The 27,695-nt window shown below is 61.3% G+C and overlaps 1 protein-coding gene across 3 annotated transcripts; it reads right to left on the bottom strand.

The window, feature by feature from the left end:
- Window positions 1-300: 300 nt before the first annotated feature.
- On the bottom strand, window positions 301-27,125 carry TANGO6 (transport and golgi organization 6 homolog). 3 transcript variants are annotated; one of them, XM_075161670.1, is made up of 17 exons: window positions 26,388-27,125; window positions 25,920-26,036; window positions 24,261-24,411; window positions 23,312-23,439; window positions 22,634-22,796; window positions 21,984-22,066; window positions 18,097-18,209; window positions 16,548-16,724; window positions 15,218-15,344; window positions 14,114-14,293; window positions 10,681-10,815; window positions 8,462-8,971; window positions 8,178-8,235; window positions 5,553-5,705; window positions 2,652-2,803; window positions 1,425-1,538; window positions 301-682 (listed from the first exon to the last, which is right to left on the bottom strand). In XM_075161670.1, exons 1-17 carry the CDS (start codon window positions 27,123-27,125, stop codon window positions 506-508), a joined length of 3,276 nt encoding a protein of 1,091 aa, XP_075017771.1. In that variant the 3' UTR covers window positions 301-505. The 3 variants fall into 3 exon arrangements, with proteins under 3 accessions (XP_075017771.1, XP_075017772.1, XP_075017773.1); XM_075161671.1 differs by having other exon boundaries at window positions 23,312-23,436; window positions 26,388-27,097; XM_075161672.1 differs by lacking the exon at window positions 8,462-8,971 and having other exon boundaries at window positions 26,388-27,097.
- Window positions 27,126-27,695: the final 570 nt, after the last annotated feature.

Genomic DNA, 27,695 nt, shown 5'->3' with positions numbered 1-27,695 from the left:
GGCCGTGGGGGTGCAGAGCCCCCCCTCCCTGTCGGCTCCCCTCGGGGGCAGCCGCGGCACCCGGTGCTGGTTGGCCACAGGAGCCCGAGCCACCGGCCCCGTCGGCTGCTCCCGCAGCCCAGGGCCGGCCCTGGGGGCTGATGCCCACCCTCCCGCAGACTCAGGGGCTCGCCAGGGCCCACGCTGCTGCCGCCACCCCAAGAGCATGAGGGCGAGCACGGCCCAGCCACGGGCCGGGACGTGGCCACGATGGCACCCAGGGGCTTCGCGCGGCTCCCAGAGATGTCACGGGCGCAGGGCTGGGCATGTCTGCATTTAATCCCCTGCCCCGTCCCAAGGCCGCAGGGAGCCCAGGGGCCGCCGCCCACCCTCCCCAGGCTGCCGTTTCCTCCCCGGCTGGCACCCGCCGGCGGCATCCCAGGGGCACAGCAAACCCTTCCCCTCGGGGAGCTGCTTGGCCTGGGCGCCGGAGCAGGAAGAGTTCGTTTCTGCAGCCCCGGCCCCACTACGGCAGCACCACGATCTTCTTCTCCAGCATCTGTGGGGGGAAGAGGACCCTCCTCATCACCGCATCCAGCTCCTCCAGCGCCAGCTGGGCGTGCAGCACTGTCGCGCCATCGGGCTCGGCCGCTACCACGTGCTTCAGCAGGCGATAGAGGTCCCGCAGGACGTCCTGCAGCACCTGGGCAGAGCGGGCAGGAGAACCGTCAGCACCCACCGGCATCTCGCCCGCACCCGCAACAACCCGAAATGCAACCCTCGGCGTGCCCCGGCAGGCACGGTGCTGCCCCTTCCACCGACGCTGCCGGTGCCAGGACACGGCGGCACCACCACCACCACACTGCCTCAGGCGTGAGCCCCGGCCCCCCCGTGACTCAGTTTCCTCACACGCCAGCAGCGCAGTCCAGCACAGCGGCGCATCGCTCCGCATGTGGGGCACGAGGGGAAGCCGAGATCTGTGCTGCGCGGATTCCCATGGGGAACCGGCCGTTTCCTCCATGGGAGCTGAGTCCCAACACGCTCATTGCTGGGAAGCGGGGAGGGAGGCCACGGCCCACGGAAAAATCGGGCATTTCCAAGTCAAATCAGTGACAAACAACTCCCACGGCTCCCGAGAGCTGGCAGTGCCCCGCGGCACAGCATGGCACTGCCCCACGGCACGGCCAAGCAGCTCAGAGGGACACCCCTGTGAAGCCCCCTCTGCCCTGGGAAGGATCCGGCACTGGGGAGGGTCCTTTGGTGGGGGGGCACAAGCTGGAGGTCCCGGTCCCACGGGACTTTCCCTGGAAGCTGCCTGGGAATGAGCCCTGCAGCTCCTGCGGGGCAGGGGCTGCCCCCAAGGAGCACCGTGCCGGTGCCCGGGGATGCCCAGGAGCCTGGCGGAGGCTGCCCCTGCCCCGGGGACAAGCGGGGAGGTGACCCACCTCGGTGGCCTTCTCGCTGAGCCCCCGCAGCAGCAGCACCACCACGTGCACGGCGGCTCTTCGCACCTCTGCCTCGGGGTCCGTCCTGGCTATGGCCGTCAAGCAGGAGGTGACCTGCGGGGACAGGGCAGGGGGGCCGTCAGCAGGGGCAGGGGGACCCGGGAGGACCCGGCAGAGCAGCTGGCCACGGTGGTGGGGATGTCCCTGGGTGGCCTGGGGCTGGAGGATGAGTACGGGACCCCTGCACCCTGCTGGGCACCCAACTGGGGGGATTGGCTTTTTGTGGGACGCCAGGCACCGAGCAGCCCTCCCTCTCGCAGGGGCCACGTGGCACGCAGCCGCCTTGGAAAGCTTTATAAAAAGCAGGCAGAGTTGAAGGAACCTAATTAAACCCCCGGCAGTGACAGCCAGGAGAATTAGCAGAGCTAGCGCCTTCCCGAAATAGCTGCGTGTGGTGCACTGGCATCTCATCAAACGCTGCCGGTACCCTACCGACGCCGAGCGGCTGCGAGCGGGGACCGGGGGAAGAAGCCCAAGCGCCGCATCCCTAACGTCTCCTGACATCCCTCCTGCTCCGGGAGGCACCGGGGGGTGAAGCTCCGGCTCCCGCGGGGGCACAGACCCACCAGCTTGAGGGCTGCCAGACCGCGATACCGACGGCTCCCGGCAAGCCTCCCCCCAACCCTCCGGGGAGAAGACCCCCGAGAGCCAGCCTCACCCCACCGGGACCACAGCTCCGGCGGCAGCCACCTCTCGCCAGAAGCCTGCAGCCAGGGCCGGGACCGGGCACCCCCACCAGCCATCAGCTGCGTTGTGATAACAGGAAGGGTAACGAGGTCTCATTAAGCCGGAGGAGGTGCCTCTGGCAGGTACTAACCGTGCCCCCAGGTCTCCTCCTGCATGGGTGGAGCACGCACCGCCATGTTTCCTAGGGCTATCGCTTCCTGCACAAGCGACATCTTTAGCTGATTATAAAGCTTTTAGCCCTAAAAATGGGGGCTAGAATTCCCTGAGCGTTTGCTTCGGATCCAATGACTTTTACACTCTGCTATCAGCAAATATCCTTCATGTCCTTTATGGAAACCCCAGGCTGCTGTGCCCCCAGCAGCAAGCGCTCAGCAGCCCTGCCATCCGCTAACGAACCGCCCTTGTTAACGAGCGATGGCCCCGTGCTCCCCAGGCAGGGACCCGGGGAAGGGGCCGGCAGTGCCAGGATGGAGCCGGTACCTCCTGGACGATGGAGCCCAGCTGAAAGCCGAGGCGCTGGCAGAGCTCGCCCAGGTTGGAGAGGCTGCTGGCCCGCAGCGCGCCGTCGGGGTCCCGTGCGCCCCGCAGGAAGGCCTGGACCAGCGGCTCCCGGTGCTTGAACACCATGTCCCCTGCAAGAGAGAGCGGAGCGGCACGTCACGGGCAAGGCAAAACCCACAGCCCCTCCCTGCCAAAGCCCCGGCTCCATCGGGAGCAGCCGGATTGGGGCCCCCCCTTGCAGCACCACCGAACAGCTGGATGCCACATCTGGAGCATGGCTTGTGCCCAGCGCGGGGACCTGGGCGCAGCTCTGAGCGAGGCACAGACAGAGCCTCGGCGGGGACCCGCCGTGGTGCCAGGGACGAGGCACCCCGGGGTGCTGGCAAACCCCGACAGCACACACCCCCCGGCAAAGACCTTTGTCTGGGGCCGTTCGGTGCATCCCACGTCCCCCCGGCTCCCGCGGGGCCGTTCAGAGGCGACCGCAGATACAGCGCACAGAAACAAAGTGCGAAGCCCAAATTCTCACGTAATTCAGCCGCACAACCCCCCCCCAATTAGCACACGCAGGCGCCGCGGATGTGTGAGCCGCCTAATTAGAGGTCGGCGTGCAGAGCCCGTGACCGGCATGCACAATCACCCGGCACAAGAGGTGCTCCGGGCTGGCGGCCACACGCCCCACGGCGTGGGCACGGCTCCCACCGGGCAGGGGCTGCTCCGGCCAAGGGGGGCGCGGGGTGGCACTCGCCTGGGAGCGACGGAGGGAAGGAGGAAGCTCTGGCGGGCTAGCTGGCCCGGCAGCTCGGGGGTCTCCCGGCTCTCCCAAGCCCCGTAAGCCCCTCGGACGCTGGTGTCCTGCAGCCGATGGGGGCAGTGGGATGCCCCGGGCTGCGGGGACAGGAATAAGCCCTGCGGGCAGCGGTGGAACCCCATCACCCTGCACCCAGGGGCTCGGGGCCGCTGCTGCAAGGGGCTGGGGACTGGCCCCTGCGCCGCCGGCACGCCGCTGGCACGCCACCAGCCTGTGTGCAAGGAGGGGAAACACTGCACGCCATGGCCAAGAGCTGGGCAGGAACAGGCAAGGCAGCAGGCAGCCGGATCCTTCTGCAGGACCGTCCCGTCGTGGCTTCGCTCTTCCTACACGGCCCTGCCTATTACTAAAGGACGGCGCGCTTGGAGGCGCAGGGACGGCTCCTGCACGGCACAGGGTGGGAGAGCTCGGGGCAGCACCGCGATGCCAAGGACGGCCATGCTTCCTCGGAAACGCAGCCTGCTCCGTGCTTGCACCCCAGGAGTCGGTATTATGGCAGTCCGAGCAGTGCTGGATGATCCGAGCCTGATGCATCTCCTCCGAAGCCAACAGCACACCGGCCCTGTGCTGGACGGCCATGGAAAGAGCACGGAGCATCTCCCTTCCTGCAGCAAGCAAGGCACACGCTCCCTGACGGAGAAGGGAAAAGGTCTGCCGCGGCGCACCCCGAGCAGATTTAATGGGTTTGCAGCGACAGTGCGAGGTCTCCACAAACCCCCGCGCGGTGCTCGGCCCCGCGCTGCTGGAGGCAGAGGAACGGCACCGCGCGCTTGGGACGGGGCTGCTGCGCGCTTCCAGCCATGCTGCCCGTGCCGGCTGTTTGCTGGGCGATAGGTGCTGCTGCAAAACCCCCTCCCAGGTGGGAAAAAAGCTGCTCCAGCAGGACAGCAGGCAGGGATGGGGACAGGGACGGGGACGGGACAGGAGGGCGGCACGGCGGTCCCCAGGCAGAGCAGGAGCGCTCCGCACCGCAGCAGTGCTGCTGCACAGAGCAGAGCGTTTCTGGAAGCCCTGGATAAATCCTCGCTCTTGAATCCTGAAGCTTTGCAACAAAAACAACTTCATGCAATTTGTTCTATAAATACGCAGGCGAGCTGGGACGTGCTGGAGTCGCTGCCCGCGGCAGAGGCACCGCGGGGAGGGGGGGAGCCGCCACGGAGGCCGTGCCCACCGTCCCGGTACCAGCCGTGCCGTGGGCAGCTGCCGAGGGAAACCCAGCGCGGTGCAGCTGCAGCGCCGGGCACGGGGAGGATTGGACACACGGACATCGCCCAGGGGCTTTCAGAGACCAAGAGGCTCTGCCGCCGCCTGCACTGCTCGCTGGAGCTCCACGGGAAGATGACGGGATCGCCGACCCTTTGGATGCCCTGTCCCCAGCCCGGCAGCGGGGCAGGGGAGCAGCATGACCTGGCCCAGCGAGCACCGGCCCCGGCAGGATGCCCGCAGCCGACAGAGCTCAGGGATGCCACCACGGTCAGGGGACGCCGCTGCGGCGACTCTGCCCCAGAGCGGAGCTCCGGCAGGCCAGGCAGCCAGGGAGGTTGGCTCTGCCACGGCCAACCTGGGGAACAAAGTGCCCGGCCGGAGACCAGGGACCCCCGCCCGGCGCCCTGGCAGCGGGGACACCGGCTGCCACCTTCCCCAGCCACAGAGAGCTCCGACCGCCTGCTCTCGCTGGCCTGGCCTCTGCTGGGGAATAAGACGAGGCGTTTTAGGACATGTCCCAACAGCGGCTGCCGGAAAGGCCTCATCCAGCTTTTACCCCTCAGCCCTGCGTGTCCAGGCGTTTCCCGGCAGCCTCCGAGCCCGGCGCTGCCGGCCGAGGGGACGGTGGGCTGCCGGCAGGATCCGCCGCCCTGCTCCTGCCCACTGGCAAACCCCGGCCAGCCGCCCTTCAGCTTCCAACCCTCCGCGGCGGGGCCATGGGAGCTGGTTCTCACCTCCAGACAAGAAGCAGCCCCCGAGGGCTTTACCCCCTGGACCTGGCGGCGCGGCAGAGAGCAGCGAGGGGCTGAGCAGCGCCGCAGCTGCCAGCAGTGGCCAGCGCTGCTGTGCCCGCGGGGACTCACCCAGCGCCCGGGTGACGCGCATCAGCACCTCGCCCAGCTTCATCCTGGTGACGGCAGCTGCGGTGTCCTCCGTGCCCCGTGCCGGGCACCCGTACTGTGCCAGGAGGACAGGCAGGATCTGCTCCGGGTACTCGCTGGAGAGCAGGGCAATGCCTGGGGGGAGAGCGAGAGGGAAGCGCGGGTCAGGGCCAGGCACGAGGATGGCATGTGCCACCACTCTCGGCAGAGGAACTGGCCATCCTGGCACCCTCGGTGCAGCAGGTGCAGCCGTCACCCGCGGGATGCCCTGCACCGCCCCGGCCCCGCGGCACATCCCGCAGCCCCTCTGCGCAAAGTCGCAGTGCTGGGGCAGCCCAGCACCGGGCCCGGTTGGGTGCCAAGCTGAAAGATCAGTAATTTGGCAGTTGGCAGCAGGTGCCCACTAATTGCTGCTGGTTAAAGTTCTTGGCACACCGGCCGTCAGATGCTGCGGGGCTCGTCCCCGGGCTGGCACAGCTTTGGGGCAGCCGGGTACCGCAGGTGATGCTCGGGTGCAGTGTCTGGTCGCTGTTGTCAGCTCCCGGCCATTGGGCACACGCTGCTCCTGTGTCCTCGTCCCCGCCGGGGCTCCACAAACCCCCCGGTTTGCCTGGCCCGGGCTGGGAGCCGGAGCCCAAGCGCCCCCCACGCCTGCTGTGTCTGCCCGGGGATGAAGAGGGGTCAGACCCCGGATGCAGGGCACGCGTCGGGCTACGCCGCAGGGATGCGCTGGCTTTGCCATCCCTTTAGAGAGCTGCCCCGAGCCAGCAAGCCTCAGCGGAGCATCGCAGGCAGCACCAGGTGAAAACCAGGCTGGGGGCAGGCACCAGGCAGGGCTCCGGCAGCGCCGGGCTCCTCGGGCGGCGGGCAGCTCTCCGATGGCGAAAGGCAGCTGCTCTCCAGGGAAAGGGCGAGCGGCAGAGGCTGCCCTGGCAGTGCCAAGCGCTGAGTCAGGCTGAGTCCCAGCTCCCCTGCCCTCCAGGAGCAGCCGCCTTCACCTCCAACCCCATTCCCCGGTTATCGGAGGGCGCCCGGTGTGGGTTACCCTCCACAAGCCTGGGCACATCTGGCAGGGAAGTGACTTCTCCTCTGGCATCACCTTGCCAGAGCCCGGCTCTGTGATACCCAGCAGTGCCGCCACAGCCGGCGCCGGTCCCAGCACCAGCACGGCCGGCTGGAGGGCAAGCCCTGCCGCTGCGGCGGGGAGCCCGACCGGGGCAGCGGGGAGCCCGACCGGGGCAGCGGGGAGCCCGCCTGGCATGGACGGCAGCACCACGCGCGGGACGCCGCAGGTGCCGCTGCCAGCGCGGCGCGGGCTGGGTGAGTCACCGCCGCAAGGAACCGCGTCAGGGTTAATCACAGCCACAGCCAGGCTGCGAAACACGGAGGCAGCTGCACAGGGTGTATTAATCACCCGGGGACGGTTGAAGTGTTTGTGTTTCACCTGCGGGGCAAGAACAAACGCATCCCACTCATGACCGTGCAGGCAGAGGGAAGCACAGCGATAAGCTCCTTCCCAACGGCAGCCGGGGCTCCCGGCAGTGCCGGTATCGCTTCGGGTCATGGGAATGGCACCTCCCTTCCAAGTAACCCAGCGCACCGCGAGCTGTCGGCACAGCCACGGCACAGGACGCCCGTGTCATCCCGGATGCGGGGGCACCTGCCTGCAAATCCCGACGGGCAGCCCGGTGCCGTGGGGCTGCGCTGAGCGTGCCGGAGCAAGTGCGGACCCAAGGGTTTCCCGGGAAGCGGCATGAGCAGCGGCAACACTCGGTGCCCCCAGCAGCAGCCCGGCGCAGGGAGCAGGGCAGCGAGCCGAGCGGCATGCTGCTTTCCTGCCAGCCCGCTGCCTGCTGCTCCCCACCGCCTGCCTGCCCCACGACCGGCGCCAGGGCCGGGTGCGTGCCCACTGCTGCTCTCCCCCCTCAGCGAGGGCAACAATTTGCAAGGCCACGAGATGCGATGGATTGGGGAACCGACCTGGAAAAGCTGCCCTGGTTCCACTTCCACACGGCTGGCTGGCACCGGTCGGTAGTTACTGCCTTGGCCGTGGGGAGGGAGGTGCAGAGCCCCAGGGCAGCACCAGTGGGTCCCCGCGGCCCCGGCTCCTCTGCCAGCCTCAGCTGAACAGACTGGCGAGCCAAAATGTCAGCCGGGTGCAGGGCCGGGGTGCTGGGGCTGTGCCCACGCTGCACTGAAACCACAGCCCCAGGCCGGCACGGAGCCGGCACGGGGACGGTGACCTGCTCCCGGTGCCACCCGGCCGGGGGATGCCCCGAGGGTGAATCTGCCCAGGGCTCCACCGAGGAGGCGCTTGTGGTCTGTGCAGGTCAGCCGTTCAGTCGGAGGCTAAATTAACTAATTACCCACTGAGTAAGCGCAACTGGGAGACGAAGCCCGCCGGCTTCGGGAACATGGCGCAGAGCCCGCATGCGGCTCCAGGCTCGACCGAACGGCATGAAGACGTGGTCCAGGAGGGCAGGAGGTGCTGAGCCCCCAGCCTGGCTCCAGCTCTGCTGCTCTTCACCCTCGCTGCCCAAAGCCTCCCCAGCAAAAAAACATTCTCCTACGAAGTGCCGGCACTTGCCCCGGCCCGGCATCGCTCACCTTGGATGGCCGAGAGGTAGACGAAGGCGTCCTCGTGCTGCACGTTCTCCAGGAACACCTGCGAGGAGTGGGGAGCGCCGTCAGCAGCAGCCCTGTGCCGGGCTGGCAGCGCAGGGGCGGCAGCCCTGGTCCCTCTTGCTTGGTGCCTTCAGCCAACGGTGACAGCAAGGTCGGAGGGCTCTGGTAATACGGACCGTCCCCAGCCCGCCCCCCGCCCGCCGGCGCACTCAGCCCCAGCTCTGAGCTGCGGTGCAGGACGGGGACCACGGGCGGCAGCCTGGTACCTGGAGGAGTTTCTCCTGAAGCCGAAGCGCCTCCGGATCCCGCTGCGTGATCAGGCTGGAGAGGTGGCGCAGGGCAGCTGCCCGGCTGGGGGGCTGGGGGTCGTAGGCCGATACCAGGAGCTCCTGGAGCCCAGCTGGGGCCGGGCTGTCGGCACATGGGGCTGGAGCGGGACCCGCGGTGCCGGGCTCATGGCTCACACTCTGCTCTTCACTCCTCTCCCTGGGAGCCGAGGGGCTGCTGTGGCCGTACCGCGGTGGTGCCTGGCCACCCCCTGGGCTTGGGGCTCCGCCAGGGATGCTGGCAGGGCTCTGTGCTCCTGTCCCCAGCTTCTTCCCCAGCACGCCATCAGCAGCAGCACCCACCGTCCCGGGGGAGAAGGCCCCATGGGTGCAGATGGCGATGCGCAGGTCCGTGGCCAGCTCCTGGGTGAGGGGCTCGGGGTAGGTGCGGGAAAGCTCCTCCAGCAACGGCACCAGCCGCTTCAGCACGGCGAAGTCACCGGATTGCAGCTGTGGGGGGGAGAGAAGCAGCACTGGCACGGCCGTATCGGGAGGTTCGCTCCCCGGGATGCTCCTGGCAAGGCAGGCAGGCAGGCAGGCAGGCAGGCAGCCCAGAGGTGCATGAGCCCCAGAGGCCGTTTCATAGCCCCGTGGCAGCGCCAAGCCAGCTGCCCTCCATCCCCACCGCACGAGCTGGGCTCCAGGCACCACGAGCTGCTCTCGGGTACAGCGACGCCCCATGGCCCCAGCGCGGATCCCAGCTGCGGCATCTCCAGCAGGGCAGCAGCCGGTAGCACCGGCCCCGATGCGCCATGGGAGGAGACAGGAAGGGGCAAGAGCCCAAAGGAGAGTGGTGCCCGTGCGGGACCCTCGCGCTCAGCATGGGGGCAGAGCTGGGGACATCCCTCCCACCGTCCTGCCAGCGCCGCGTGGGGCTGGCCTTCAGTCCTGCCTTCAGTCCTGCCTGGAGGAAGGTTCTCCCAAGTAACAAGCGATAGAACGAGAGGAAATGGCCTCAAGTTGTGCCAGGGGAGGTTTAGATTGGACATTAGGAAAAATTTCTTCACCCAAAGGGTTGCCAAGCACTGGAACAGGCTGCCCAGGGAAGTGGTGGAGTCACCGTCCCTGGGGGTATTTAAAAGACGTGTAGATGTGGTGCTCAGGGACGTGGTTTAGTGGTGGACCTGGCAGTGCTGGGTTAGCGGTTGGACTCGATCATCTTAAGGATCTTTTCCGACCTAAACGATTCTGTGATTCTATGAAGCTCCAGGCAAGGCAGCTGCGACCTGCCCCGAGGCTGCAGTGCCCGAGGGGGAGACCTTCCTGCCCTAACCTGGATTTAACTGCTCGTCCCAGAAGCAAAATCTGGGCTGTAAGACCTGAAAAGTGATGCTTTAGCGGAGATTTTGGGGAGCTTCTGGATGATTGCTTAAAAAACCCTTGGCCACTGAAACCCAAACAGCTTTGCAGCTGCCTCCGAAACCTTTTGCATTCAATCTGCCAAGGGAAGTTGCTCCCATTAACGCCAGAGCAGGAGCAGGAGCTCGCCTGGGAGGGGGCCCATTAGAGCTGCGATACTCTGGTTTTAAGTTTTCTCCAACTAAATAATGTTCTTTTCCCAATGTTAGGAATTTAGCAATAAGACACAATAAATTATCTTTTTCCGTCAACAGTTGGATTTTCCTTTGGGCGAGTCTGGGGATGAAGCAACCCCAGCAGCTCAGTGACGTAAGCGCAAGCCGGAGTGACTGCAGCACACTAACGAGCGCGCGATGGCCGTTCAGCTGACACCGTGTAACGGCGCAACTGAGCAAGGTACCGTTTTTATACAGGATTTCCAAGAACAGTACAGCCCACACCGGGAAGTTCGTTGCACTCCGGAGACGGATGTGCAGGGATGCAGGGGATGCAGTGTGGGTATTTAAAGACGCTGTATGTGACTGCACTGCTCTGTCAGCGCCTTCTCAGAAGCAGATTTTGGATTATAAATTAATTAATTGGGCTCTCACAGGTGCCCTGGCACTGCTCTGAGGAAAAATAATATATATATATATACATATATATATATATATACACGCTGGGATTAAAGAGGGACGCCAACTCGGCGAGCACCCAGACCCCGGAGCACCGGCTGCGGCACCCCTTGGCCGGGCGCAGTGGGACGGTGCCAGGTCTCCCACCCCCCGTGGCCGCCGAGCACCCCGGCTTCGCCCCCTCACCTGGACGGCTCCGCTGAGCATGGCGGCCACGAGCCCCATAGCCATGGCGAGGGTCTGCGCCTCCGCCGCCGCGCCGGGGCCCCGTGCCGGGCTGACGCAGGCCCGCTGCAGCGTGGCTGCCACGAACTCCTCCACCTGCCACGGAGAGCGTGGGGAAGAGCAGTTAGGAGGGGAGATCTGCAGGGTGCTCCAAGGAGCCTGCCCCTGCCCGCACCCCGGGGTGCCCTCCCGGAGCCGTGTGCTCTTCAGCTCTCGCTGTCTCTGCATCTGCTTGAATTTTCCCAGCCCGAGCCTTTCTCTAGCACAATTTCGAACAAACCCTTCCTGTTTCCCTGTTGTTGCCACAGGCTGGGGGCTGCGACCTGGGAAATCAGCCCCCCCGTGCCGGAGGGGTGGGCGGCGGTTCAGGGCTCCGGCACCCCCGCAGCCACCTCGGGAGCTGCGGCTCCCTCCTGCATCCCCAGTGCAGCCACAGCTGGGCTTCACCAGCGCCCCAGCCGTCCCCCAGCTCACCGGGGCTCCCCGGCGCTGCTGAGCCCGCTGACCTGGGCCGGGTGATGGCAAGGGAGCTGGGAAGGTGCTGGGAAGGCAACTGGGACGGGTCCAAGAGGGAAGGTCGGCGTGGTGGCAACAACAGGGAAAGACGAAGGGTTTGTACAAAATTGTGCTAGAGGAAGGCTCAGGCTTGGAAAATTCAAATAGATGCGAACAGAGACAGCGAGAGCTAAAGACCACGCGGTCCGGGAAGGCACCGGTGCTGCAGACCGCCGGCACACGGCACAGCAGCAACGGCCAGAGTCCAGCAGGGATTTAACACGGCTCAAACTTCATTACAACAAAAATCGCGCCTGCCTGCCCCCCCCGCAAGCTCTGGGGAAGAACACAGCCCCTGCCCGGGGCCGTCCCCATCACCTGCCCTTGCCCACGACGGCTCCAGCTCCTGCCAGCTGCCCCTCGGCTCCCCAGTATCAGACACCATTTACCCAGACGCAGCCGACACTGGAGCCGGGCCATTTACCACGTGTGTCACTTATTTTGTGATTTTCTCACAATAATTCTTTTTCCCCCAAGCCCACAATGATCCCGCCTGGCTGGCATTGGCCTTCTCGACACTTGGCACCGACATCTTTGATCCCACAGACTTCCTGCCTTTCTAACGGAGCTTGAAATTAGTGAGTTTATTTTCTCCATGTCTTTACAGCTGTGCTGGCACCGCACGGCTCAGGGCAAGCTCACCGGCTGCGGTGGCACCTGGGCACCTGGCCGTGCTGGGAAGGGGCTGCACGGGGGTCGTTCCTACGTAACAGGCGTGTTGCAAAAGAAAAACTATTTTGCTCCTATTTTGGAAAACGAAGTACAGGGGCAACAAGGTACTATTGCACCAAACCCCACACTTCCAGCCTCCAGGGCACAGGCACTGGGTGCAGGCGATGCGTTTCCTCATCAGCAGGAGAGCTGATCACTGCCAGCTTCGTTAAGCACATCCCTACTGCAGGGAGGAGGGAGGCTGGCTGGGAGGGGCTGCAGAAAAGGCTTAGGTACCTTCTGGGATGATTAGTCCAGAAAGGAAATGCTGTCAAACAGCAAGAATAGGGAGTAAAAACAAGTGTCAGAACATCTGCTCTCACAAAACAGTGACACACAAGCTGAATGGGTTGAAATTATATTTAATGCAAAAAATAGGAACATCAAACAATAAATAATCTATCAATAGATAGCTACTAAGAAAAACAAGAAGCTAAAAAAAAAAACCCAAACTAATCTAGAAGGAAAAAAACCCCACTTAATCTGGAAGGGGGGAAAAGCTTGAAAAATAAAACACTGGGGCATGTTTCTGTCTCATGCAGGGGGAGAGCATCCTTAGCGTATCAAGGAAATCAAAGTCAATCTCATGAAACACAGTTGTGAGGGGGGGAAAAATGTAAATAAAAAATTGTGCAACTGAGGGGGTCCACAGCTGCCGCCATTCCTGGGGTCTGGCTTTGGGAAGAGGGATCCCGCTTGCTCCGACCCCATTATGCACAAAGCCACGCTCTGGAGCGCCCGCAGCAAGAACCAACGCCCCGGAGGAACCCGGTTCTGCAGAAGCCACTTAAAAACAGCTCCGCAACTGCTGTCCCATCCCAAGGGAGCACTCCCTGAAACACAACCCCCAGGTGGAAGGATAATGGCTTTTTTGTCTGGGTTTCTTTTTTGGTGATTGTTGCTTTTTATACTAGACTCATGGCTGGACCCAGAAATCTGGCAAAATCCTTCCCCACTTCCCATCCCAACTTTCCGACCCAGGGAGCAGAGCCGGTCCCGCGCGGGTGGGTGTGATGGACAGGCAGGTGAGGACAAAGCAGCGCTGGCTGCCGCACCGGCGGGCGCCACAATGACACCGGCTGGGTCCCCTCTGTCACTGCAGAGCGCACACAAAGACTCCTTTGTCCCAAAGAGAAAAGTGAGGAAACCTGTGTTAGCACTGACCGCCTCTGCTCAAGCCAGTCACAGTTAACTGGCATAACCAGGTCACTGAGTTAAAAAAAAAACCCACAGGATGAAGAAGTTAAAATACACTGATCAGCTGGGGAATACCGCGCTGCCCTCGGCGCCCAACAGCCTTCCCGACCTGGCACGCTGCAGGACAGCCGATCCCCGTCAGCGCTGCTGCAGCGTGGGCTCAGGGTGGGCAGAAGTGCCGTATTTTAACAATCCTTTTTGGTACCAGGTTCAACGAGTCTCAGCTGGCCTTTGAAATTACAATATTTAATAAATTTTGTGGCTGCCCATTCATGAAGACGTGGACAAGTGCCGACCGTAGGAGCACAGTCACGCCAACCCTGATGACTGGACACACCACTCAGTGCGGGCATCTCAGCAGCAGAAACCAGAGAAAAGCCATGAATGGCCTAATCGGGGACAAGGGGCAAGCGGGACGTGGCAGTGGTGCCGTGTTCGTCTGGCTGGCAGCACAGCCACCGCAGCTCCCGGAGGTGGCTGTCGAGACGTGCCAGAAAAACCAGGCACCAACACCATGGATAGGCAGCAGGCACTCGCTTAAAAGGTCTGTCGGGTACAGATGTCTTTAAGCTTTGTTAAACTTGGGAATAAATTTTGCTCAAATAAAGATGAGAAGCTGGTAAGTCAGAGTTCTGATTAACACACAGACTGCTCTCTTGGCTTTTAACACACAACCATGGACACAAATACGAAGATGTCTGCTGGGCTGCTCCCTCCTGTCTCTCAGCTGACTCTGTCCTTCCTGCTGGCACTGCATAGGACGGTGTCTTGCTGAGACACTTGCAACTGAATCAATAAACTGCTTTTCTTGGGGATGCTCCAGCTTTCTCCAGCTGTTCCTTAGCCATTGTCTCCTTAGAGCCCAGCGGCCCAGAGCTCGGTCTGCCATGCGCTCCAGCCGCCGATCCCCCAGGGCTTTGCCATGACCAACCTGAGCAATGTCTGTGAACACGGTGTCCGAGACGCTCTCACACAGCGTGGCCACGAGCTGCAGGACCAGCAGCTTCCTCCTCTGCCCAGCGTGGTACTGCTCCAGCTCCAGGAGACTCCCTCCAGGCACTGCAGACAAGTTTGGATCTGCCTCGTCCTCCGCAGCCACACGAGTCAGTGCCTGCAGGGAAGGAAGCACAGGGCACGAAGAGGCAACGGCTAAACACAGGCAAATCAGTACCAGGAACACCGCGGTCACCACGCCAGTGGTCCTGGGCGCAGCAGGTCCACGTTACCAGACCTCTACCCTGCTGCAAAGGGTACCCAGTTACCTCCCCTCTTCCAGCCTCATCCCCTTCCAGACGCATACTTGTCACCAGGCCAAACCCTTGCAAACCTCCATCCCTGTGGACACCACACAGAGCACCACCGAGCGCTTCTCCTAGGGCCAACCATCCTCTGGGTTGTGAGGCTTGCTGGGTCTCTGCCTGTAGCCTTGCTTTCAGCAGTGGCTCCTCGCAAAGGCACCTGGACCCCCGTGTCCCCTTTGCAGAGCTCGTGCTGACTCCTCACGCAACCAGGACCTTCCACCCAGGACATCAAGAAGGTCTCTGAGAGCTGCCCATGGTTCCTGGGCGTCCCAACTGTATCACAGCAGCGTCCCTACACCCGGGACGCTGCAAACCCCGTGTGACTACGGGCTGGGGCTCCACCTGCCAGCACGGGCACAGAAAGCACAGCCCAGGAGGGAACCGCAGGGGCTCGGAGCGGGACCAAAGGGATCAGGTGCCCCGCTAGAGCCAAGGAAGCAACAGGGATTATTCACAGCCTCAAACACACCATTACACTTCAGACACTCCTGTCGTTAAAAGAGCCCAAGGGGAACGAGGGTTAACCCCTTCAGGGACCAGGGCTGCCTCCCTCTCCCGGGCTCTCCTGCCCGGCACACAGCAGGACTGCTCCACCGCGTGCCGCGCCCCGGCTCAGGGCTCCCAAGGCACGTAAGGGGACGATCGGTCCCCTTTGCCGCCTGCCACACAGACCGCTTGGCCCAGGGAAACCGTTCCTGCAGATGTGCCTGAAACAGAGACTTGCCCACCCTTACCTTCAGGCAGCGGATGAAGAAGTCTCCGGCTAGACCACTCTTCTGGCAGTGAGACAAGAGCTCCACCAAGCTCTCCACATGGCACTGCTCCGAGGAAACCTTCTGGTAAAGGGCCTCATCTTCATCACTGAAACAAGTCACTGTGTCACCAACACAAATGTACCCAGACCCTCTCCAGCACTGGCTCTAAACTGCTCCACGGCAAGGTGAAATCCCGGTTCTGCCTTCTCTTGGAAACCTTTCACATAACTACCAGAAAGCAGAAGCCTGGAGGCAGCTGAGCCAAACTATTGCTCAGTTCATTTGGTCTACGTGATCACGCACTCAGTTTATTAATTAACCTGCATTCATTAAAGGAATAACATTAACAGAAACCATGAGTGCAAAAAACACATTTAGTCCAGCCGTCCTATAAAGAACGGGATTAGTGCTGGTTAATTCATGCAGTGGTCATAGCCATAAAAGTAGGACAGACATGGGCAGAGCCGTGGCCATTAAGGAGTAATTTTAAAGTATATCCAGCTTAACCAGGGCAGACCCCAGGGCAGACCTTCTAATTCAGGTCAGGAATAGACTGAAATGAAACCAAACCAAGCGTATTTGCACGGGGTTTTGTTACAGGTGCACACAGCTCCCAGCACACCCACCCCACGGACAGGGGCAGGAGCCGTGCGCTCTGCCTGCTCGATAGCACTGCCTTGGGCTCGTACCTGCCAACTAACAGCTACCCCTCTTTAAACCAAATGCCACGCTGCTGAACAGTCCCAGTTTGCGTGGCTGGAGTCTAATGGCTGCAGTTTATTCCCCACATGGCCACGCTCTGCCTCTACTTGTAGAGACATCTGCCAGAGCAGGAGGGGAGCTTAGTCGCTGGCTCCACCACACTGGCATCGCTAGAGACCTTGCTGTGATGGTGTCACCTGCGCCTGAGGGATTCCTCTCGCTCCACACAGCCGCGATCTGCCACGAGACAGGGCCAGGCTGGAGGGTGGAAGTTGAATTTGAGGAGCGTTGGGACTGAAGGAGCATGTCCCATTCTCAAACATCCCGCAGGCAGGACTCGGGACTCAGGAAAAGCACACAGAGAGCGCACACTAACGCTCAGACAGAGCGTGCTGCTTTTCTGGACTGTACAAGAGGAACCTGGAGGCTGTGTGGAAGCATCGTGCTCTAGCTCGGCACAAGCAGCCAGCTACCTGGGCGCCTGGGGGGACGAGACCTTGGTGGGGCGGCACCTGGGCTCTCTCTGCCAGGCATGCCGTGAAAAGCCCTACATGCTGAACGCCTGGGGACTGCCCTCCACGCCTGGCACTGCCCCAACGGCACTCACCTGATGGTCTCCTCCACCGCAATGGTGGCACCACCCTCGCTGCCCGCGCGGAACCGGCACCGCGGGTGGAGGGCGTGCACGCTGCTGTTCAGCCCCGCAAAGCCTTCCAGTACAGCCAGTGACACCTCTCGCTCCGATTTCTCCAAGAACCACAGCAGGATCTCCTGGCACGGGGAGCTGGCAAGAATAGAGAAAGCAGTGGTGACCTTGCTCTGCCCGCTGCAGCCCTCCCTGCACATCAGCGCTGCAACGGGACCACGCGTCTCAGCGTGAGGGAAAAGCCAAGATTGCTCTTGGGGACGCTCCTGGGGATGCTCTGGGCCAACAGCTCCAGCAGCTGAAGGCATTTGTGTCAGTTTTTAAGGGGATCAGCAGCACATCCTGTCCTTCTGGCCTTCCCAGATGGAAGGATCTGGGTCCTTCAAGATTTCAGCCCAGCGAGGACGGGAGCGCTGTCTGAACAGCAAGTCTGTACAAGGACAGCCACTTCCACGCAGCCTCGGCAAGCCGTGCCTGGTGCTTCACGCCAGCCTGACAAAGCACAGAGCTGTCCGCTGTGCCAAGGAAGAGGAGGAAGGAGACAGGGAGCACTGTAAGGTGGTACGGGAACCCCAGCCAAGGAAAGATGCAGGTTAATGAGGTGGAGTAGCAGTGCTGTGCCAGGGGTCTGGAAACCCGAACACTTCCAGGCAGCTGTGGTTTTAGTTACCCCTGCCAAATTCCTTTGCAAAGAGAGAAGCAAGCAGCGACTCTGTTCACCCAGCAGCAGTGTTAACTTGGCTTGTTCTATGAACTTGCACTCACTACTCTTCGAAGTGATTAACGATGTCTTTAATAATAGCAGAGGCTGTGTCTACACAGACCTTTTAGGGAAAGCCTCCAGTACCCACGTGCCAGTATCACCAAAGCAAAGCATAAACCCATCAGGAGTGTATTTACTAGGCTGGCCCAAACCCAGGGCAGCCCAGGGAAAGCCTGGGAGCAGAGAAGACAGCCAGCATCTGGTCACCACTGTCCCTGCCACCATGACTGACGCACATGGTGCTTACCATCGTACATCAGCCGTGGGGGACCTGGGCACAGCGTGAGGGACAGCTGCCGAGAGGCAGGTCCTGCACGTATCGGAAGAGAGTGATCCCAGATCGGAGAAGAATGATCTCATATTTCCAAGAGCCAGTGCTCAAGCTGTTTTATTCAATTGTTATCCTGTTTCTGAATCCCTGGCATACAGATCCCTCTGACACCCAGCCAGGTCCCAGCGTCACCATCTCTGTCCACAGACACAGGCACAATCCCTGCTCCTAGGTGGGCACCAGGAGTTAACCTGCGCTCCCAAGGCTTCCCCGGGGCACACCTCGGGCACAGGTCTGCCAGTAAAGTCGTGTACCGTGCCTATGCCTGCGGTTATTGCCTACTTCGAATGAGAGCTCTTCAGGGTGAGAAAGTTGGCCTCGGCTTCTGTACGTGCCCATGTAGAGCACGTCCTTTGGAGGTGGGCAGAATGGAGAAGATGAAACCCCAGAAGAAGCTGTGCACAATCCTTCCTTACCGTAAGTATGACACATTCTGCTTGGCGAAGGAATAGAGGGAAAAAACCACTCCCAGGACTGACTGTAAGGATCCCAGCAGCAGGCTCGAGCTGTCATTTCCAACCACATACACCTACGGAGAGAAGGGCACGGGGAGGAGAGTCAAACACCTGCGCAGAGCAGAGGGAAGGCAAAGGGAAGGACAGAAAGCACGTCTCTGCACAGAACGGCTGCCGCCAGGGAGGATGGCAGAGGGTTTACAGCCTCTGTTCCTTTCAGTCTGGAGCCTGTTTTCCCTGATTATGCCATCTTCTGTATTTAAAGCAGCCTTCAGCACCATCTTTCTCCTAGCATTTGCTTAACCACAGCAGGGCTCCAAGCTACAGGAACACTGCAGCTAGCTATTCAGGAAGTCTGCTGCTTAGGGGTAAGGTCTTGCGTTACAGAGAGATGCAACAGGCACCTTTGAATTAGCAAATCTTTATGGAAATACTGCACCTAGAGCCAAATCTCAAATACAGAGATCAGTCCCTAGCAGGGCAGCTGGGCTGAGCTGAGCAAGTGGGTTGCAGGGGCTCTGAGGAGGCTGTAGGGCCATGCTCCGCTCCTCCATCTCAAGCAGCACCCTCCCGAATCACTGTCAATGCCCTCCTCCACAAAACCAGCACCCCCTTCCCAGGCAAGCCACTGTTACCAGCTCACTGCACACAAGTCCTACCTTGCTGCCCACAGAGCACAGGAAAAACACTCACACAAGTCTTATCACATCATGTTTCCTTTTGAATCATTTTAAAGGAATTGTCCAAACCTAAAAGCCAGGTAGGATGCTTTCGGTCAAAGCCATTAATGCTGGGAAAACTCGGTTAAATACCAAGCCTTGCCCAGCTGAACTCGGGGTTTACTCAGGGTGGTTGTGTTCAGGTCCCCAGTTTAGCAGGCTCTATCTTCCTCCATAGCTTTTAGCTTTAAAAAAGGGGTCTAAAATAAAGTCTCTTCACAAGTTCTCCAAGGGACTTCTGGCTGCGTCAGCTGGTGAACTACCTGCCCAGAAGATGCTGTCCCTTCACACCAGAGCGCTCCCCACACCTCCAACCTCTGCAGCTGGAGAGCAATCGCCTGCTCCAGGGCTGGAAGCGCCCTGGGGACAGACCAAAGAGCTTTGCCAGCTGGAGGCAGTGTGACAACCCAGGTAGGAGGGCCAGGAGGGAGATCGTCCTGATAATGTTCTGCCCTGCTGTACTGATGCAAACAGACCTTTCTTCCTGTGCTAATCCCCGTGGAGCCATTCTTCCTAACCAGAACCTTCTGTACACAAAGCCTCCCTGATGAAGCCCCAAGGATGGTTTCCCACTCAGCATCAAATGACACTTGCTAGGCAAGAAACCCCCGCAAATCCACAGGCTGGAGTCTCTGTCGCTAATCTGGCTGCTGTCAGGCCTCCAGCGCTATGCCATTAAGGAGGATCCGCCCCACGCTCCCCCAGCACTCGCATTGTGAACGGCAGCCACAGAGCAGCCCTCCAGACTGGTCTCTGCCTGCCAGCTAGTTACAACAGATCATTACTACGCAAAATACTACAACAATCACAGCATTTAAGAGCTTAGCCTGCCTAGGGGCATGCCAGTAAGCAAGTCACCAGCTTCTTAAAATTGAATTCCTGGGCTGGAGATGTCCTTCTGGGTTGGAACGCGCAGCAGAAAGCTGGGCTGCTGTCAGGGCAGGCAGCGAAGCCTGCAGCGTGGCACTGGTGATACTGGTGGGAACGGCAGAAAGAGTGATGAGGGAAGGTTTCAGAAGAGCAGCTTCCACAGAACAGTCCTGTTCCTTCATAGGGAGCAGAAGAATGGACCCCATCTCTCCCCCAAACGCCAGAGCCAAGACCTGTGCCGCTGAACACCCTGCTTGTTGCTGCAAGGGACCCCTTGCAGGAAGGAGCTCCACAGAAGGTGCTAAATCTGCACCGTCCTGCCCACAGGAGATTTCTTCTACCATGGAAGGAGCAAAGCCAGAGCATTTCTCCAACAAGGCCTGAGTTTCCTTCCATTTTTCTGAACCCTCCCCACCCCCAGCACCTAATCAGGGCCTGAACGGCGGGCTGGGAGAGCTGCTGAGCTTCAGCAATCCCTCCTGCTTCGGCAGCCAGGCACACAGCTCCGAGGCCCCACCGCCGCCCCCAGGTGCCGTCCTGCACCAAGAGCAGCTCCGGAGGGCAGGGCAGCAGAGGAGGTGGCTGGACACCCAGCAGCAGCTGCTGAAGGATTAACCACCTAGTTTTAAAATTAACTTCATGCAGACGGAAACCCACGTGTCACAGGGCTCAGCTCAGAACGGTCCCTGCAAAACAGGCTGCTCATTTTTCCTTACTTATCATTGTCAATTTACCTTACTTGTCCAATGGGACTAGACAGACGGTAATGCCTTTAGCCCCCTGAGAGATCAGCAGGGGAAGATGAACCGCTGGGGACACCCAATGGGGACCAGCTGCAGTGTCCCCCCCTGTTTCTGGGACACCTGAGGTGAGGACACAGCCACTAACAGCATCTCCCCTGTGGCTGAGCTGCTGCCCACCCTCCCTTCCCCCGTACCCACACACTCTCTCCTTCCTAACAGCAACCACCAGGATAACTGCGACAGGTCTCCCACCTCTCCCCGTGGCTCTGCGATGCTTCCGAGTTCACCTTCACTCTCTTTTGCACCCCGGGGAAGCTCAGCAGCCTCAGAGCCACACCGAATCCGCTCGCTTCATAGCGCCCACTGCGAATGCCTCGCCGCCAACCGGCTGCGCAACCACTGAGCGACGAGCCGGGGGCCCTGCCAAGCTGCCCTCACTGCAGGGCTGAGCAGTCCAGCACAGCCGTCCGCCTGCCGACACCTCGAGTGCCCTCTTTTCCAGGTCACTCCTTCGGAAGCATTTTGGCCCAACGCAAGAGCTGGCTGCTGCCCATCCCGCCGCGAGGGATTAATGCCGCAGGAGCTGTAGAAAGGCTTCCAGCTCCAGTGCTCTGGCTCAGGCTGCCCTCTGCAGACCTCGGAGGCAAGGAGAGCAGCTCCCAGCAGGTTCTCCCTCCCACACAGGTAACCCTGGGCTCAGTATGAGCCGTATTATCCGTGCTTTACAGGAAGGAAACTGAGGCACAGAGGCACCAAGAGGAGGGTGGCCCAGTGACAGCCTGGGAGGAGAGCTCAGGCATCGTCTGAAGATTCAGCACGTACAGGATTCCCTGTGCTCCGTCCTTCCCTCTGACCAGCTGCACGCCTCTGATGCTGGTAGGTGAGCAGCAGCATCTCGGACAGCGATTGACAGCCTGAGGCAACACGTGCCAGGCCAGCGGTACTCCTGCCTCGGGCCTCCTGCCTCGGGCCTCCTGCCTCGGGCCTCCTGCCTCGGGCCTCCTGCCTGCTCTACTGTTCTACAATCACAGCCCAAGTCCTGAAGCTGCTCTGAGAGTACACCCAGACACAGCGTCCTGCAGAAGCTGCGCCATTCAGCAACGCTCAGAAAGTCTTGCTGCAGCTCACGGAGAAAGAGGGTATGAGAGCACCATGGAGACTCCTGGCTACCAGCCCACTGCTCAGATTCTTCTTACTTTGACACACCAGAAAGACACTGGGAAAAAAACAACCAGCAAGAGCTCACTGCCAGCTCACAGAACGTTTTGGGGTGAGAACACTTGAAAAGATTCAGGCAGTGCCTCCGGTATCCAGCATAAAGCTGCAGTCCCTCAAGTGCAGTGCTGCATACAATTATTCTGCGCAGCTCTCGGCCTCACCTCAGCATCACAACTGCAGGAGACGCTGGGTTTTGTCATGGTCTAACACACACACTGAACTGCTCAGAAAGTCTCAAGCCAGCTCTTTCTTAGAGTAGTTTTCTTGCCTACCCTCAGGCCCAAATCAGACACAATACCTTGAGCACATCTTCCACACAGCTGCCGAGCTCTGCCTCTGTCACCAGCACGGTCCCTGCCGATAAATCTTCCACTTCTAGCTCTGAAAACAAAGGGCAGAAATATCAGCACCCCCACATACTGAGGAGTCTCCAGCAGAATGGGAACCCTACCATGCCCAGCACCAGAAAACACTTTGATAGTTCTCTTGCCTTCCCTCCCTTCCATCAGGGCAGCATGGGAACCGATGAGCCCTCGTTAGCAGCGCTAAATATCACTGTAGTGTTGTAAACTCCGCAAGGTTACAAGCAAATCAAAGCAGACCACAACTTCTTGATGGATTATTCCCCGGAGAGCTGTTCGGTCAGCATGGGGAACCGATGGCTTCCGTCCGGAAGCCCAAAACGAGACTGTCAGACTGAAGAGTTTCCCAAAGAGCAAATGGCAGAAGCCCCACTGCTCGGCTCTTACACTACAGTAATTTGACTCAAGTGCTAGTAAATATGGTGCACCCAGCCACACAGACACGTTCACAACTGACAGAGCTGGGCTTGCACGGGCAGCAGCCCAGCCACCAGCCCCTGAGAAAATTCTGATGGCAAACAAACGTCAGCGAGAAGAGAAACCAGACCCTTCTCCGACCTGGGGCTCGGCAGAGACCAGCGGGTACCTGCTGTCTCCGAGCACCGCAGGAGCGGTGCCAACAGGGGCTGGAGCAGGTGCTTCTCTGCCAGCTGAGGGTGCTCTTTCACCATGGTGAGCAGCGTTGTGGTGGCCACTCGCTGGAACTGGCGCGCTGTCAGTTTGTCCTGGATGTGCAGCAAGTCCAGAATCTGGAAGGAAAGTGCACGATTAAGGAACAAAGATCAGCAGCCTCTTAGGAGGGGGGGCAGGCCGACTCCTTGCAGCCAACAGCAGAGACTGAGGAGCCTCCTGTATGCTGCTTTGCTGGTCATTTGGCACGACATTCCACACATGGAAGAGCCGGTCTCCTTCCCATGCACACGTTAACACAGGATGCATTTCTGGGCTCAAACCAAGAGCCTGCACCACTCCCATAGCCAAAGGCTGGAAGCAAGAGCTCCACAGCAGAGAGCTCCTTGTAGTGCAGCGCTGAACAGCTCGTGCGATCAGGCAACGTTATCCAGCATTTCAATCAAATATGGAAAACTCAAGAGTAGGGCGGAAACACGTCCCACTGCCAGAGCAGCAGAAAAACATCTCCACGTTGTCCTGGCTCGAGCCAGGCCACGCTCGAGCAGAGCGACAGTACTGACGCTCTCCAAGTCAGGAGCTGGCTCCGCATTCCCGGCCAGAGCCGGCGTGCTGCTGGGAGAGAGGGACCTACCTGGGGGCATACCAGTCTGTAGTAGTCCTCAAGGGAAAGGCACTGCTGCGGGCAGGAAGCCAGGATCTTTGCAACCGTGTCGCATTTTCTCCAGTCCACAGCTGCTGCTTCAGCACCAGCGCCACCTGCTACACCAGCAGAAAGCCAAGATCAGCTCAGACTGACAGCAAACAGCAGGGCCAGTTTTGGTTGAAGCCAGATGTTTCTGTCCAAAAATCGGATTTCTAGCTTTTATTACTCTCTTTAAACCAAGCATCTTTCAGGAGAAACCTGTGCTTAATGACAGAAGGGGAAAAATTATTGTCCAAGACCTTTGATACTGGAAAACAACTTCTACAAATAGGCGCATGAGCCAAAAGGCGGAGGGAGGTCATGCTTGGATGTGTCATCAGGTTGGCATTGGCCAGAGGAAGCTTTGGCACTAGAAACTGTGGGATGCAGATTTTAGAGATCAACAGTTTCCCTCCCTGGCAGGAAACAGAAAGCAGGGGAGCAAGGCTGCTGAGCCCCGGAGCGGGACACATCTCACTCCACCTGCAGCTGCTCACAGCCCAGCGCCAAGCCCGGCTCCCACCGAAGCAGCAGCAGCGCAGCTCCTCGGAACGAACCGCGCTCCATACACACACAAGGTGCAACACCATGGAGGCATAAACAGACTAAATGAGTTTGGATGCTTTCAGTCCGGACGTCAAACATCACGGTGTACCCCAAACCAAAGGCATTTGCAGTTGGAAGGCATTCACAGTTTGGGAGATCAGCACAGAGGCAAAATCTGCGTGAGTGTTACACAGTCAGCTTGGCCTGGCAGAAGCTGTTTCCCATTTCAGTGCTCTGATGGCACTGTTTTTCCCAGGCCTCTCATAGGATGAAACGTCTCAGACACATCATCACAGTCTCTTTTAATCTGCGATCCCGGAAGCCAAGAGCAGCGTCAGAGCACCCTACTCACCGCCTGTTCCCTCCATGATGCCCCGAACCACAGCCTGAACCCCGCCGGCTCTCATTAGCCTCTCGGAGAGCAGCTGACCGCAAAGGCGCCGCAGCCATGCCGGAGCCCGCGCAAGGGCCGGCTTTGTTTCTTCCCCAGGAGAGGGAGGACTCTGGAAGGAAACAAAGGAGCAGGCTAAGGAGCATATTTGCACACTCCTGTGCAAACCCTCACTAACAGGCAAACAGCCTGCGCCCTGCCCTGCAGGACTTGAGACAGGAGCACAGGACAGGGAGACCTTTTAAATAAATCACTTCTTCATCCAGAGGCACAAAGCAAATTAGGGCTTAATGAGAGAAGTCGGCCTTCCCAAGAGCATCCCCTTGTGCAGAGCTTCCCTCCTTTAATTAAAGCCTCTCAGGGTCAGGCAGCAGCTCTGCCTCATTACCAAAACGATGCTTGGGGAACAAGTCGGGTTCGATGCAGGTAAGGGGTCCGCAGCGGTGACCCCTGCCAGGACGCGGCACAGGGCACTGGGCTGTGGAGGTGGCACCGCAAGCCCGCAGGCTCCCTGGTCGAGCAAAGCAGTTCCCCGGGGCAGCACAAACAGCAGAGCTGTCCGGAGGCTGCGAATGCACAAAGCAAGCGGTTTGAGTGGAGGTGCTTACTCGGACACCCCGAGGAGGCAGGCTGGCACCGCCACACTGGCGGGGGATGGGGTAGAATAAAATATTTTCAGTTGGAAGGGACCTACAATGATCATCTACTCCAACTGCCTGACCACTTCAGGGCTGACCAAAAGTTAAAGCATGTTATTAAGGGCATTGTCCAAATATCAGCTTGGGATATTGGTTTGGGTTTTGTTTAACCAGGAGACCCCTGCTTTTATGCAGAAGAACCACAGCGCACGCTGAGAGCGCCACCCCACGCAAGTGCCTCGTACGGACCCTCTGCAGCCCTCGCACGTGGGGCTGCAGACAGCTCCTGCCTGCTTGGGAATCGCGTGTGATCCCAGCCGGAGGGTCAGCACACGGCACAGAGCTGCGCCTAAACCAGCAGCCCTGCGCTATCCCGCGTGCGCACCAGCAGCTCCTCACACCCTGACCCCGAGCTGTGACGTGGCGGGTAGGCACCCACCCACAGCACCCGCTTGGAGCTGGGAAGCGGTCCCTTCCCCGGGGACTCTCTAAACACAATGCAAAGGTCTCCCCAGAGAGCACCCGCTCCCCATCTCCTTCTCCCCACTGCCACGAGGCAGCCTTTGAAACGGCCACGAACAGCAGCCGGTGCCGAGGCAGCACCGCTTCGTCCCCTCAAGTGGAAAGGGGCAGGTTCTGGAAGAGAAGGCGCTTTGCTTGGCAAGGCACAGCAGATGCAACTGCCAAGCCAAGGCGGCACGTGCTGCGATGAGAGTTCACACACGCCCCCACACGCGCACACCCCTGTACCGCGGGGCCCAAGCTGCCGCCGCGCGAGCGATGCACACCCAGCAACTTCGCCCGTGTGTTCACACAGCACTCGGGGACGGGGAGTGCTGCACTAAGGTTTTTGAGGTCTAAGAACATTTCCAGGAGAGCAGCAAAGGCACCCCGGGAACATGGGAACGTGCATTCCCAGCACTGTGGGCGATTCACACCCCGAGCACCCTGCGCTGGGGTCGGCCCCACTGCCGCCGGGTACCTGCTTGGGCCGGCCCTGCAGGACGAGCAGCTCCCGCACCGCCAGCGGCTGGTAGACACGGTCCAGGACGTGCCGCAGGGCCTCCCGGCACCGCGCTCGCTCCGCTTCCGAAACGCCCTGGAAAAAACAAACCCCGGGGTAGTGAGGACAGCTCGGCCGCCGGCACTAAACCCGCCGGTCCCGACCGTGTGCTGGTGCCCCTCCAGCCCCTGGCCGTGCTCCCTGGCTCCCATCTCTTCTCTCGCATCAAGATTAATGTGCACGGCATGGCAGCTGCCACTGGGCAGGCAGCCCCGGGGCTCAGCGAGCGGGAGCCCAGCACGGCATGGGCTCAGCCATGGAGCACAGGGAGCAGTGCCGCCGGGCAGGCTCTGGCGAGGCCGGTGACCCCAACACGTTTTTGGCAGGGCCGGGTGCCCGACAGCACCGACAGCACTGGGGGAGCGGGAGGAGAGGGGGCCCACGGACCTCACAGTGGGTGGCAGGGCCGTGGCCCAGCAGGCAGAGGCCGGCGAGGAGGAGGCCGAGGTGGCGGGCGAGGAGCGGGCCGCCCAGCGCAGGGTGCTGGGTCAGCTCGGCCAGGGCGGCGGTGGCGGCATGGAGCCGGGCCCCGCGGGTGGCCGGTGGTGACGGGGGCGGCGCAGGGGGCCCCGAGCGCTGCCCCACGCCCGGCGGCAGGTATGGCACCAGCCCCAGGCCCACGGCGGCCCGCAGCGCCCGCCCCACTGCCCGGCCCTGCGCCACGCTCAGCGTGTCGGCGCTGGGCGGCGGCACGGCCCCGGGCCCGGCCCCGCGGGCGGCGGGGACGGCGGCGAGCGCGGCCAGCCGCTCCTTCAGGCACAGCAGCAGCGCCAGCAGCCCGCAGGCGGCGGCCCAGCCCGGCTCGGCCTCGCCCGCCGCCCCGGCGGCCAGCGCGGGGGCCCGGGCCAGCACGGCATCGCGCAGGCCGCGCAGCGCCGCCCAGCCCGGCGCCCGCCGCAGCCGCTCCTCCAGCGCCGCCGCGTTGCTGCGCAGCGTCTCCGGTCGCAGGGCGCACTCCGGGCCGGGCCCGGCCGCGTCGCCCCGCTCACCGGGCCCGGCGGGCGGCCGCAGCAGCAGCTCCAGCGCCTCCACCACCCGCTCCGGCTCCGGGCCCGACTCCCGCCCCGCGCCGCCCGCCATCTTGGGGCCGCCGTAAAGGGGAGGAGCGCCGCTACTCACCGCCATCTTGGGGAGGTGGGCGAGGGGGCGGAGCGCTACCGCCCGCCGCCATCTTGGGGAGGTCGGGCAAGGGGGCGGAGCGACACCGCCCGCCGCCATCTCGGGGGAGCCGCCCTCCTGCCGCCATCTTGGGCGGGGCGGGAGGAATCGGCGGGGCGGCGCCATCTTGGGGCCTGGCCACCGCTGCCTGCTCCGGTGGGTCGGCGGTAGCAGTGCACGCCAGTGGGTGCTGCCTCTCGCTCATGGCAGCTTGGGGCTCGTCTTCTTCCCCAGCAGGTAGCACAGGGGCACAGCTGTCCCCTGCCCGGATTGTCCTGACGCCGGGGTGGGAGGCCGGCGGTGTAGGCCTCTGGCCCCCTTCTCCAGCTCTGCTGCCCACAGGTATCAACAGCACCAACCCCTCTGGCAGGTCAGGTATTTCGGGAGAGCTCCTATATCAAGGCTCACCCCTGTGCCAAGAACAGGCTCTGGCTGCATCCAGCAAAAGTTAGCAGCTTCCAGAGAGAAACCCACAATTCTGTTTAAGAAGGGAGAGCTCAAATGCATCTCCATATCGTAATCGGCGTGTGGAAGCAG

The sequence above is a fragment of the Calonectris borealis genome, chromosome 12 (assembly GCF_964195595.1).
Source record: "Calonectris borealis chromosome 12, bCalBor7.hap1.2, whole genome shotgun sequence".
Classification (NCBI taxonomy): Eukaryota; Metazoa; Chordata; class Aves; order Procellariiformes; family Procellariidae; genus Calonectris; species Calonectris borealis.
This window is presented reverse-complemented; position numbering and strand designations above follow the sequence as displayed.

What these genes read in the sequence shown, in the direction of transcription:
- TANGO6 (XM_075161670.1), bottom strand. Translation starts at nt 27,125, where the DNA reads ATGGCGGTGAGTAGCGGCGCTCCTCCCCTTTACGGCGGCCCCAAGATG. An exon ending in GCGGTGCTCGGAGACAGCAG is followed by an intron (nt 22,067 to 22,633) that starts GTACCCGCTGGT and finishes CTTTGTTTTCAG; the next exon opens with AGCTAGAAGTGGAAGATTTA. An exon ending in TGCTCAGCGGAGCCGTCCAG is followed by an intron (nt 8,972 to 10,680) that starts GTGAGGGGGCGA and finishes TCCCCCCCACAG; the next exon opens with CTGCAATCCGGTGACTTCGC.